Source organism: Ictidomys tridecemlineatus, chromosome 10 (genome assembly GCF_052094955.1).
Source record: "Ictidomys tridecemlineatus isolate mIctTri1 chromosome 10, mIctTri1.hap1, whole genome shotgun sequence".
Classification (NCBI taxonomy): Eukaryota; Metazoa; Chordata; class Mammalia; order Rodentia; family Sciuridae; genus Ictidomys; species Ictidomys tridecemlineatus.
This window is the reverse complement of record NC_135486.1, coordinates 82514866-82528430: the sequence shown is the minus strand read 5'-3', so window position 1 is coordinate 82528430 and position 13565 is coordinate 82514866. Positions and strand designations below refer to the sequence as shown.

The 13565-nt window shown below is 35.8% G+C and overlaps 1 protein-coding gene across 8 annotated transcripts in view; it reads right to left on the bottom strand.

Annotated features, from left to right (window-relative positions):
• Nebl (nebulette) overlaps positions 1–13565 on the bottom strand; it is a 149595-nt gene that overhangs the window by 43078 nt on the left and 92952 nt on the right. For 7 of the 8 annotated variants that reach the window (XM_040278005.2, XM_078023336.1, XM_078023334.1 and 4 more), the window contains 5 exons: positions 12144–12254; positions 9393–9503; positions 6585–6695; positions 1369–1479; positions 1093–1203 (listed from right to left, as the gene is read on the bottom strand). In XM_040278005.2, the coding sequence (XP_040133939.1) occupies positions 1093–1203; positions 1369–1479; positions 6585–6695; positions 9393–9503; positions 12144–12254 (555 nt within the window). The remainder of the gene's footprint in view (positions 1–1092; positions 1204–1368; positions 1480–6584; positions 6696–9392; positions 9504–12143; positions 12255–13565) is intronic. The other variant, XM_078023339.1, reaches the window with a different exon arrangement.

The following is a 13565-nucleotide window of genomic DNA, read 5'->3' as shown; positions in this document are numbered from 1 at the left end:
TTTACTCTTGATTCTTCTGCTTTCAGGTAGTATGTATCATGGTTCATGATACTTTATTTGTTTAATTTTAGCCTGGAGATCCCCAAGGGCAAAACTATCTAATTTTGCATGCAAATATGTAAATTTAGTATGCGAAGAGGTGAACACGAGGACAGAAAGGAAAGCATGCACTTCAGGACCTTTCTGGTTACTGTATTCCGAGGAGGTTGAGAAACATACTTTGACATTTGGATTCTGCCATCTTGATGCTGCCATTTTGAACCAGTTGATGTTTAGGGTTCTTGCTTATTTTTTAATCAGAATATTAACAAATTTGACAAAACTTTGTCAAAAATCACTTTCAACAATTCCATTAATCAAATTTAATTCTTTGAGCAATTTTCTATAATGTTTAATTTTTTTCATTCCCTCTACTATTTTTTCCATTGGGATGCATTCTTTTCTATATAAATATTACAGCAAAAATACTAATCATTAATGAAAGTTCTTGTCCAAATCAGATTTTGTAAGCAACTTCTTCTTCTTCCATACATATTTACTTCTGAGGTCATTGTCTCTTTCACATTTTTTTAAGGATATGTGACAGGTAAGGTATACTTGGCAAATATAAATTTTACCAAGAAAGCTTAGTTCTTAATTTTTACTTCATATTAAATTTCACCTGATTGATACCTTGTGCATTTTTAGCCACTGCCATTTGATTTGGAGCTGAATATTTTAATACAATGGACTATTCACTATGAAGTGGTCAAAAGACATAATTCTTTGGAATTACATTTCTGTAGAATGAGCAAAGAACATTCAAGTCAAGTATGTAACAGAGTCCAAAAAAAAAGGTCAAAATGTTCTTGGACTCAAAACAGGGGCCAGGGGGCCTTTGGCTTCCATATGTCTCCTGAATTGAATAAAAAAAAACAAAACAGTTGTCCTTTTAATTAGTAAGGTTAATTAAATTTGGCCAATGATTTCTTAATAACAGAGTGTATTGACTTTGCAATGCCTTCAAAAATGTACAAATCATAAAGATACTTGAAGCACATGGTGACTGGATATTAGAGGACATTATTCTAAACTTCTGTGTTCTTTACCAACCTGGCTACAGATTTCAGACGCCCTCTTGGCTCGAAGCATATCTGGGATATCCACGTTCACTTGCATTCCTTTCCCCTTAATTTCATTTTCTAAGTCTTTCTTATATTGCTTCTAGAAGAACAGAAATTCGTCTTAGTGCTTTGCTTTACCTTTGATAACAAGGTAGGTATTTATGTATCTGAACATCAAAGCCACCCAAGTGGAAGTCAATTTATGCTCTGGAAATTCTATAGAGGACTCTGTTTGTCTGAAACTTGGTGTCTGCTGCCTCCTCACCTGGCTGGCCATCTCTGAGGCTCTCTTAGCCCTCTGCACATCAAGAGTCTCTGCGCTGACTTGCATTCCTTTCCCTTTAATTTCAGTCTCCAGATCTCTTTTATAGTCTTTCTGCAGAAAATGAAACACACTGTTAGTGTTCTGCAACCATTCCAAAAACAGTGCTAAAAAAAACCGTGATGTCACTTTGAACCAGGACCAAGTCCTATAGAATTAAGTTGGACCTTTATTTCTTCTTGTCTTTTAATGGACAAGAATTTTAACTCGTGGTAGAAATATGATATGGAGTGACTTAGTCATAAGCAATCTGAAGGCTTTTGTCTACATGCCTAAATCTTAAAAAAAAAAAATGAGCCAGGTAGGAGGAAATTTTGTATTTCAATGTAATAAATTTGATAAATTGTTGGTAAGCATATAACTAATTGATAAATAGCAATAAGAAGTGATCATAAATTGTTGCTTTTCACAATTGCTGCAACTTGCTGTTCCCCATTCTAAAGTGAGGTTGGCTCAAGTGTTTGGGCACTATGAGGCTTAAATGAATGGTTACACCCCATCCCTAGCCTCCACGATTGGTTCAGGGGTAGGTGCACTTCTTTTTCAGTGGAAGAGCTCAGAGAGGACTTTCTCTTTCCTTCTGGACATAAATGAAGAAGGATTCAGCCCTGGAGCTGCTGGAAGTTTCTTTGCAAACAAAAGAATAAAACCTGAGAACTGAAAATGAGAAACTGAACTTAAATCACATTACATTTCTATATTGTGTAATGATGGGGATTCATTCTGAGAAATGTTACATTAGGCAATTCCATGGTTGTGTGAACATCTTAAAGTGTTCATCACAGACTTAGATGGTATAGCCTACTACACACCTGAGCAATATGGTAGCTCTGTGACCTAGCCTGTTGCCCCCAAGGCCATGAAGAGCAAAAGGATATAAGATTAAATCAAGTATAAGAGAAAAGGATGCAATCCAGAATCTCAGTAAATACCAGGTATGAGGCTGCTGCTGGCATAAAAACATGCTGTTTTATAGTAATTTGTTTAATAAGCAGAAAGAGCACACTCTAAAATAACAATAAGATGTACAGTATTAAGCTCATACATAAACCAGTAATGATTATGATCATTATCAAGAATAATGGCCAGGCATGGTGGCACATGCCTGTAATCCCATCAACTCAGAAGACTGAGACAGGAAGATCACAAGTTCAAGGCCAGCCTCAGCAATTTGGTGAGGACCTAAGCAACTTAGTGAGACCCTGTCTCAAAAAAAGAAATAAATAAAAAAGACTGGGGATATACCTTAGTGGTTAAAACATTCCTGGGTTCAATCTTCACTACAAAAAAAAAAAAAAGAATGTGTACTGAACATAACTGGATGTGCTATAATTTTTGTTGCACTAGGACATTAGGATGGCTACATGTGACTGGGTTATAGGAATTTTTCAGCTTCCTTATAATATTGTGGGACCACCATGGTTGTATACATGGTTCATTATTGACCAAAAGTCATCATGTAGCAAATGACTGGATTTGAGTCCTAGATCAAGCCATTTTGAAGAATCCTTCCAATACTCAATCATAAGAACAATAAATTACCTGTTTTCCTAAAAGCCAGCTTGATTTGGATTCTCTATTACTGTCTAAAATTTATGTAATTTACATAATGTGCACTATAATTATAGACGTGCACGTCTTAAGGGGCTCTTGTCACATTTTATAACTGATGTAAAATTCAGCAAGCTGTACACTTTCATGTCTGTGATTTCTGTATGCTATTCTTTAAAATAATTTACTTCCAAAACCATTAACTACATCCAATTAAATTTCTTCCAAAACAATATTTCCTATTATGTTGATATACTTAATGACTTGTAGATTCACTGCTTTAAAATAACTGCTAATTTGCTAATTTGGGATGTTCTAAATAACTTGTTTAAAATTTTTAAATAAATTGTATTTAAGAACTTTTAAACTTTAAGTAAGGACTCGTATGGTGGCACACACCTGTAATCCCAGCTACTCAGGATGCTAAGGTAGGAGGATCATAAATTCAAGGCCAGACTCAAAAAAATAAAATAAAGGCTAGGGATGTAATTCAGTAAAAAAAAAAAAAAAAAAAAAAAAAAAAAAAAAAAGACCTTAAATAAATTATAAACAAATCTCAATCTTAGTTAAATCCTGTATTTTCCCGGTCTTTTACTAATAACCCCATCTGTTTTTTAACAGACTCTCGGTTTTACTTTTCTAAACAAAAGTTCAAGTAGTAATGTTTAATTTTATAATAAAATAGACACCTATTACTAAATGTCTAAAAATCTCTCTGTTTCTAGTAAGCCTGTTTAAACCCAAAAACAAGCTCAGTGTGACAAGTGCACACCTGTAATCCCAGTGACTCAGGAGGCTGAGACAGGAGGATCACAAATTCAAGGCCAGCCTGGGCAACATAGCAAGACCCTTAGCAATATAGCAAGATCCTATCTCAAAATACAAAATAGAAAGAACTAGAGTAAGCACTGGTGGGTTCAGCCCCTAGTAACAAACAAACAAACAAAAAGCCACCAAATTGCATAGTAGAGGTACATCATTCAATTTTCTAATAAATCTAAAGATGCTCTAAAGCACATAGACTATATTAGGCAGTGATTACACCAGTTGTTACTGCTGTATAACAAAAGCTTAGAAGAGTTAAAACAACAGCATGATGACATCTACATTTCCAGAGCAAAACCCTTAAGGCATAAGCGCTTTAGAACCTCTGTTGCAATCATGTTTGCCAATGTCCCATTGGTAAAGAAAGTCCCATGGTCAGGCCCATGGGTACAGGAAGGTTTGACTATTGGGTTTCACTGGCATAACAATATACTACATTGACTACTTGAAAAATAAACCTTGAGTATTAAAAATAAACTATGGCAAGTACCATACATTGGTTGAAAAGGACTTGAGAGTCTGTTTGTTTGGCAAAAGAAGACATGTCTGTGATTAAAATATAAACACAATACAGGTAATTCCTCTGAGCCTATCTTTCTCCTGGTTCCCAATGACTAATTTTGCATTATTTTCCTAGCATACAGTCTCAAAGAACAAAGAGAAAACCAAAACCAGCATACTGTTGAACAAACTAATGAACACACTAAGGAAAAACCTAATGCTAAAACATACCAATTTTCTGGAAAAGGCCTATGTCTTAGAAGCCTGCTCTTAGGCAAAAGGGTGAAATACAAAATATCTTTTCTCGAGGGAAAGGACACTTTCAGTTTCCTTCATCTCTCATCTCCCATGAGGATGATTCCAAATGCTTCTTCCCAACCCCTGAATTCTCACACCCCTCATCCCATGCTCTAGTACAGTAACTCCCTCCTCATAATAAGAAAAAATTTAGAGAATTGTGAAATTATTATTATTATTATTAAAAATGTATATAAGAGGGCATGAATGTAAACCGAATTCTGGTTAAGAAGCTATTTTAAGACCCTAGGGACAGAGATGACAGCTTTGACGAGGCAGGGAGAAGTCAATGTATTTAGAACACCATTATGGAGTAAAGTCAATAACACTTGCAATGAGAGGAATCAAAGGGACTTCTAAGATTTGTTTGATGTCATTTGATAATGACAGGAAGAGAACCTGTGAGAAGCTAAGGGTTTTGGTTTTGGCATCTAATGTTGGGATCTCATTATACACAATCCATGTGGACAACAAAGGGTAAATGGGCACACATTCATCTTCATGGTATAGAACACAATTTTTTATAAGAATGGAGGAGACCTATATGAAGTGACATGGGAAAAGGACCATAACAGTAAATGAATGGGGGGCGGGAAATGAACATAGGACAAAGATTACAGTATAACTGCATTTAGGGTTTTTTTAAGTCTATTGTGTACAACTTTATATAAATTAAAAACAAATGTGGGAGGCTCTACGACTTATAACAATAACTCTCAGGAGGAGAACAGAATTAGGGGAGGAGACTGAGAAGGTTTTCAAGTCTCTACTCAGCATCCTCCCACTACCATCCCAGCTGCCATTTCTAAGCAGAGACCTTACTAGTCAGGAATCCTGTGCCATCTCCCGGTGCTTTGCCTAAACCAATCATGGCAATCTCATTTCCCTGGAAAGTGCCTAACCCTGGGAGTTAGGTAGCACCCAAAGGAGTAGGAATTCCATGGTGGGTAAATTAGCTACGTCTGGCTCTCCAGGATTTCCAGGGTAGGAGTCAATCCTGAGTCAGCTGTGTCTAACTTCAGGAGTCCCAAACAAACTCTCTGAGCAGCCCCACTGACGTCCCAACCTAACTGCCTTAAGGTGAGTGAGTCCCACCCCTTAACTTGCACCCCACTCTCTCTCCACATACATTTCTTACAGAATCACCTCATCCTGACCACTGTTGCTCCAGTGACCCTTGAATTAATTGCTGAGGAAGTTCAAGAGGTGAGTCCAATCTAGGGCATTTCCTTTGAAAATGTCCATGGTCTGACTCCTATAACTCGGTTCTATGATATCTATCATATCATAGCGTCAAAATAAAACAACTTCTAAATCAATATTCTGTCTTTACCTGTATTATGTGAAAAGGAAAATAGTACTGGATGATTAAATACGGTCCATGCTCTAGTCCAGTAACTCCCTCCTCATAATAAGAAAAAATTTAGAGAATTGTGAAATTATTATTATTATTATTAAAAATGTATATAAGAGGGCATGAATGCTCAAGCCCAAATGCTGACTCTAGTAATTTCAGGCATGGTGAAATCAAGGGAGAATATTTTAGGGACGTGGGATCTCACAGAAATGGCTACTATTCTCACGTAATAAGTGGTTTTCAAGTTTTTCTCAGTAGGTTGGAAATATAACTATGACTAGAAGCATATGATCCATCCTAAAGAAAACATACTCTGAAAACATTTATCATATCCCAGATGAACACAAAATTTGTTGAATTACATAATAAAGGTCATAGGGAATATGTGTCTATGTGACCTTATCTTATTAAATGCTTTTTCTCGAGCTTCCTTGAATGTATTTAAAGGATATGAGCAAAGCAAAAACTATAAATTTTTGAACAAACATAAAGATTTGAAATGGTCTCCATTTCAAACTGTCAACCAGACACAAGGCTTTAAGAAATCCCATGTACTAACTGATTTGCTGATCTGATCTGTTGAATTCAAAAAGACGAGTTTCAAGGTTGGTGGGAGCTGTCTGCTTACCTCGCTGACGATCTCTGTAGCTTTTTTGGCACGCTGGAATTCAAGGCTGTCAGTGCCAACCTGCATTCCCTTGCCCTTAATTTTGGACTCTAGGTCTTTCTTGTATTCTTTCTGTAAAAAGCAACATTTTACAACATTCAGAAACTCCATGAATAAACACACCTTTGGAGTCAGTGATCAAAAAGGCAAATAACCAAAATTTTCAAAGAGAGGTTACGCAACTTACTAGGTAGCATGCATGATCTCACCTGGAACTGAATTTTCTGAACTGCCTAAAACTATAATCTCTATATTTTAGGGAATATAGAGGGTATAAAAAAAATGCTGAAGATTTTTAGTGTACAAAAGGCAATTGCCAATAGAGTCTTCATAGGAATCATACTAGTGGCTGGAGGATAGAGATGTGGATGTAAATGGGTTAAAGTTGCAGAAAGAGGACCAACTTTGAGGACAGCACTCCATCAATGTGTGACAACAGAAATATTTCTTCACATTTCTGATTAATGCAGCTGTGAAATAGGAATACTAAAAGATCCATGAGGGATTCACCGTGAAGATCAATGAGTTAGCGTATAGTACATAGTCCAGCACAGGGGGTGCTCAATAACTGCTTTTTTTTTTTAACTTGATCTTTCACTCCTACACCCCACACCAGTCCTTCTTCCCCTAATAAGGCCTAATCTGCTTCTGTTCCTGAAACACCTTGCATTCAACTGTAACGGACTGAACCCCCGCATGGAAAGCTTACAACAATTTTCCCAAATATTATTGACAATGGTTTACAAGATTTACTTCTGAATGTGGACTAGATATATTATTCCAACTGAAAGAATTTGTAGAAATTAGGGATCATGTGATGATAATGTTAGCCAAAGACATCGCAGCAGATATCTATTGTTTGTGTCTGCCTGACATCCATCCTTCTGTCTTCTGGCAAAATGCTCCATGATTTTCTTTGGGAGAATTTCCTCTCACCCCTCTCAATCTATCCATCTTGCAGGGATTGGTTTTCATCACCTTCTTACAAGCAAATATTTTAAAAATGTGTTATTTATATATTTTTTTGGTGATGGGGATTGAACACCCAAAGGGGATTTACCACAGAAATATATAGCCACATGCTTTTTGGTTTGAGATGGGGTCTCATTAAATTGTGAGGATCTTGCAAATTTTTTGAGGCTGGCCTCTAACTTGTGATCCTCCTGCTTTAACCTCTCAAGTCACTGGGCACCACCACACCTGGTTCCCACATATATTTTTAATTCCACTACAATTCTTTTAAAATTTTTCATTTAATTTATTGGCTCTATAAGATTTTTTAAAATGCATATGAATAGAGAATATTCTGTATTTGAAATACTACTAAAATACCTAGGAAGTTAACTGAACAAATGGGTAACCATGAGAAGCCAATAGCACATTGTACTCCTCTGACCCAAGATGTAATGATTGGCTCCAGTGTCAGCACAGGACAAAGGCTGATCCAAGAAACTCACTCCTAGACCCTCCATTAGAACTACAAAACACATACCCGCTTCCTACTGGTATTACTGGTCATAAGTATAAGCTACTCTGTTATTAAGAGGCTTCAGCTCATGGAGACAGCCTCTCAAGTGTGAAGTCAACAGAGGATAACAGAACCAAGAGATGGAGGAACAGGGGCATCATTTGAATGCCCACCAGAAGGAAACTCTCTTGGACTTTTTTGGACTTTTCTTTCTTTCTTTCCACCCCTCACCCTACCTCTGGTACTGGGGACTAACTTAGGATTGCTCTACCCCTAAGCTACATCCCCAGATATTTTTTATTTTTTATTTTGAGACAGGGTCTCACTAAGCTGCTAAGGCTGGCCTCAAACTTGCAATCCTCCCTCTTCAACCTCCAGAATCACTAATATTACAGGCAGGCAACCAGCACCCTGCAATCTTGGACATCTTGATTTCTGTGAGCTTACACACTTTTCTTGTTTCATAACCCAGTGCGAGTTGGGTTTCTATCATTTGAGACCCGACTAACAGGGACAATATCATCATCGATAGTACTAAAGTTTATCAGTATATGGCAACAAAGCTTTAAGCTCTTTTACTACTAAATTTAGCTAGCTTCTCCTCAAAGAACTGCCGTCATGTGATACCAAAGTCATGGCCTCATACAAGCATTGTAGAACTGAAAGTATTACAGAGACATTCATTTCTTCTCACAAAGTTCACATAAACTGAGAAGTAGCCACTTTGACCAAGAGATTTAACTGGGCTCATTTGGCATCTAGGGCTGGACTGGGAGAGTAAGTTGGCTGCCAGCAGGAGGGCAGGAACTTTTTAACTGCTGTGACTGATAGATCATGATAACATACCTTCCTAATTTTTTTGCCTCTGACTTGCTTAAAAGATCAAGTCAAATCTCATAAAACTATTTTGGTGAATTTATAATACAGATTTTTCTCTAAAATGGGGCAAATGGTCATGGTTCTCAGACCGAATAGAAAGGAGATTGGGAACATCAATTTATTTTTCATTCACTGTCTGGGAAAGACTTCTAGGATAGAGCTGGAGATTATCATCTGTGCATAAAAGTTGTGAGATATATAGAATCTTTTTTTGTAATATTCTTTTAGTTATCAATGGACCTTTATTTTATTGATTTACATGCAGTGCTGAGAATCAAACCCAGTGCTTCACACATGCTTGGCAAGTGCTTTACCACTGAGCCACAACCCCAGCCCCTATATGTAATCTTTGAGAAAGATTTATCAGTAAGGAAGTCAGCAGAGAATTTACCCATTCTGAGTTGTTGAGCAAATCTACTCACCTCACTGGCCATTTCAGATGCTCGTTTGGCTCTCTGAATATCAAGAACTTCTGAATTAAGGTCCATTCCTTTCCCCTTTATTTCATTTTCCAAATCCTTTTTATATTCTTTCTATAAAACAAGGATATGACAGTTCAAAACTTACTGGAAATTACTTTAACCGATATTCTATATTCTTTTCTAGAGATCCTAGACAGAAAATATTACCAGGGTGGAAGAAATCACATTGTTGAGCATCCTGCTATGTCCTTTCCATTTCATTTCCGTACTCTATCAAATTCAGAGTGGCTTCCAATATTATCCATCTTTGCCCTTTCATCCTTTCTCCCAACATGTTTTGGTACCACAGTGAATTTTTTAAAGATGTTTTTTCCTTTCGATGATGAGGAAGATCTTAAGAATACATGCTTCGTATCAATTATGTTAAATATTTTTTTAAATGTCTAATAAACATGAATTACCAAAAGAATACAGTTGAAAAAGAACAAAACAAAATGATCAAATCAAAAGGGTTGCTATAGCCAAAGGTTTTTTTTTTTAAGTTTCCACTTTATTCAATGATTGATAGTCAAATAACACAGAGCCAAATAATTTCCTACATATTGATAATATACACTTTGAATTTCTCCTATTTTAATATCATATTTTAAGTAGATCCAAATGCCTCACACAGATGTTTACACAAAACTTGTTATTCTCTGCCAACAAATTGCTTGTTTTCTCAATTGTATTCTGAAAACAATAAATATCCTTTTCCCACTACTCTTAAAATTTCATTTACAACTAATTTGCTGGGTGAAAAATGAAATTACCTTCACTGATAAGAAACCAGGTTGCAGTTAGTTCTAAGGTTCATTTCATGTTATTTTCCCTTTGTTCTGTATAACTAAATTAGCTGTCCTCTGCTCAACCTACGGGCCCCCTAGATATTATCACAACCAGCACGTGTTTCTGGAAAGAGCTCTGAGTGAAATGACCTGGATTAAAGTAAAGCTCTTTCACTACATGGGGGGAGGGAGACTTTAAGAAACTCAGCCTTGATTTCCATCTTGGTAAATGAAAATAAAAGTAAATGCTTTACCAATCCCAAAGGGCAATGCGGGGGAATCACGTGGAGCCTCCAATGGTACTTTGGATACTCTAAATAGCAAAGCAAATGTAAAAGCCAGAAAGCAAGGAATGCAATGCCCATTTCCAGCTAAAGGCTTACACTTAGGAAGGGAAGTTACAATTTCATTATATCACTAAGCAACTATTTTTTAAGTTGAACATCTCTGTAATTTAATTAAAAGTTTTTAATCATAGTTGTTATGATGTTTAATTTCCTAAAAATAATCTAAATTTTCCTCCAAAAATTCATATGCTGAAGCCCTAACTTCCAATGTGATGGCATTTGGAGGTGGGGCCTTTGGGGGTAATTATGTTCAGATGAGGTTATAAGTGTGGGGACCCTAGGATGGGATTAATGGCTCTAATAGTAAGAAAGACCAGAGTGCCTCTGCCTGCTTCTCTCTCTCGAAACGTCTTAATTGTATCATACTCACTAAAAGAAAGAAAAAGTAGCAAGAGAATTCTTACAGAAATTATATGTGTGTTTCATCACAATATAAATTATAACAATGAATCACACTAAATTTCTAAAACCAGTTCATGGTAAAGGTCAGTAGGCACTTGCTTATTAAAGAAGTTCATAATGATAAGCCTCTATATAGGTAATTATAATTCAGTGTATTTCACTGGCTTAAGATATTTCTTATAGTAATCATTTCTTTGGTTCAAAAATTTAGAATGAAGTGGAATTTCATTTTCCATTTCCTAAATAAATAAATAAATGTGTGTATATATATATATATATATGTATATATACATATATACACACACATACACACATATTCCACTTATATATTATATAATAATTATTATATTACATGTATTCCATTAATATATATTCTATTTAAACTTTCCTGTAATATAAAGAGAATCTATTTAAACAGAATTGGAAGAACTCTTAAGTTACTTTTCAGCCATTAAAAAAAAAAAGGCAAACATTTTTAGGGTTGTGCTATGAACACAATATTTCTGTTAAGATTTGAAAACTTATGTGTTCAACACATTTAAATATTAATTCTGAGCCAAAATATACCTTTAAGTTTGGGGAGAAATCCTACAGAGAATGAAATGAAAAACGGACCTGAGTTCTTCTATTCTATATGCTAACTTTCCAATTTTTGCCTACATAGAAGATAAGAGATTTATAAATAATGCACCTTCTATCTACACTTTCACATGTCAGAACTCATTTCTGGTATCAAATATCATGAGAATGCTGCAGGGGAGCTACAGGAAAAAGGTGGTTCTAATACATGTTTTTATAATAACCAAATTTTAAAGAATCAAACTTGCCCACCTATATTCAAAATATATATATTTTTTTAAAAAACTAACTACTATAAAGCTAAAAAACTCACTACATACAGAGCTTCTGAGCTACAATACAAAACCAAATATTTTTCAAATCTTTTCAGGAAATCTAGGCACTTTCTTCCCTCAACTTTAAACAGATGTGTTAACTAATACTTTTCTCTTTTTAATGAAAATGTAGGACTTTCTTAATAAGGGTCAAAGTGTAGGACAGAGCAAAGTGCTAACATCTCAAAAACTGGCTTAGCAGAAGACTATTAGATAAATATCTCCTGGGTTATTTCCTTGGTTTTCTTTCATGACATTTAATAGAAAATAGAAAGATCGTACCTCCCTCAGAAGGTTGGTGATGTACTTTACATGTAAAAATTCAGGAGTCTTGTCCAAATCTAGAGAGGACCTTCCCTTAATCTCCTTCTCAAAATCTTCTCTGTAAACTTTCTGATAAATAAAAACACATAATTTAACTGCAGGAAATACTAGTGACTATTGAAAAGAACAAGTGTTTCCAGAACAAAATTAATGCTTTGTGATATAATTCTACTATCTTAGAGTTTTTGTCAACAGGAAAATAATTCCAGCTTTATTATAAACTTCACAATTCCCCCAAATATAAGTAGCACGATTAAAGACCATTGCATTTCTAGGGCAAATCATCCTGAGTGAAGCTGTTCAACATCTTATTAGTCCGTGATTAATACCACCCCATTTTAGGGAAAGAACCAGTAAGATTGGCATTTTAATGGGATTCTCCTGAATTCATTCCAGAGGGATGGGGAGCCTCCTTTGGAAGAGAATCTGGTGGCATGGAAGGCCATTCAAACCAAAATAACACCAAGAGTCATGGCTCCTGCACCCTTATCTCTGTCAGTCTTTTGTGAATTCAGGAAAGAATATTCCTAAAAATTAATGAAGGAGGCTTGGGGAAGGGGTGGTATTTTTGTTCAATGGTTTGGGCATTGAAAATATTTATACACCATTTATGGAATTTGATATGGATCGAGTTACAATGTGAGGATAATCTCACCCTGGATCCTTTAGGTAAGAGTTCACAACAAGAAATGAAAGGGGGATGCTGACCATGGATGATGGAGGGCCCAGACCCATAGCACCTGCCCCATTGGACTGCTCCTGAACCCACTAGGTATAAGTCTCTTCCAGCATTTGAGCTATGCATTTGAAAATCCATTACTCAAGTTTTATGACTAGGAAGACTACCTAAAAATCATAAAAATATCCAACCATGTGAAATACTTACCCTACAAGGGCCAGATTTTACCAGCCAAATGTTGTATTCAAATGGCATCATAAAGTTGACAAGAACAAATGAATTCTGCATGAGATTGTTATTCATGCTAAATGAGCAGCTATTTCCAGGTTCATTATATATTTATTACAGAGAAAAGTAATTATATACATAAAGAAACTCTCCAAGCCATGAGGGAGGATGAGAGAAGCATGCTGCCCTCTCACTTAGAATCTCTGCTCCATACAGTCACTCCATGAACACTGTGTCTGCAGTCATGAGGAAAGGCAGTGACAGATATTCTATGAATCTGATTAAGAAGATGCTTTGGGAGCATTCTGAATTAAAGAACTAGAGAGACACCAAAGAGCAATAATGAGAAAGTGTCCTTTTGAAAATGTGGAACGAATTGAGATAATATGCATCTAGGGCATTTCCAGGCTGAAAGGACTCTACAAAGTGAAATATAAATATGTATGTGTATTTATTTATTTATATTAGATATT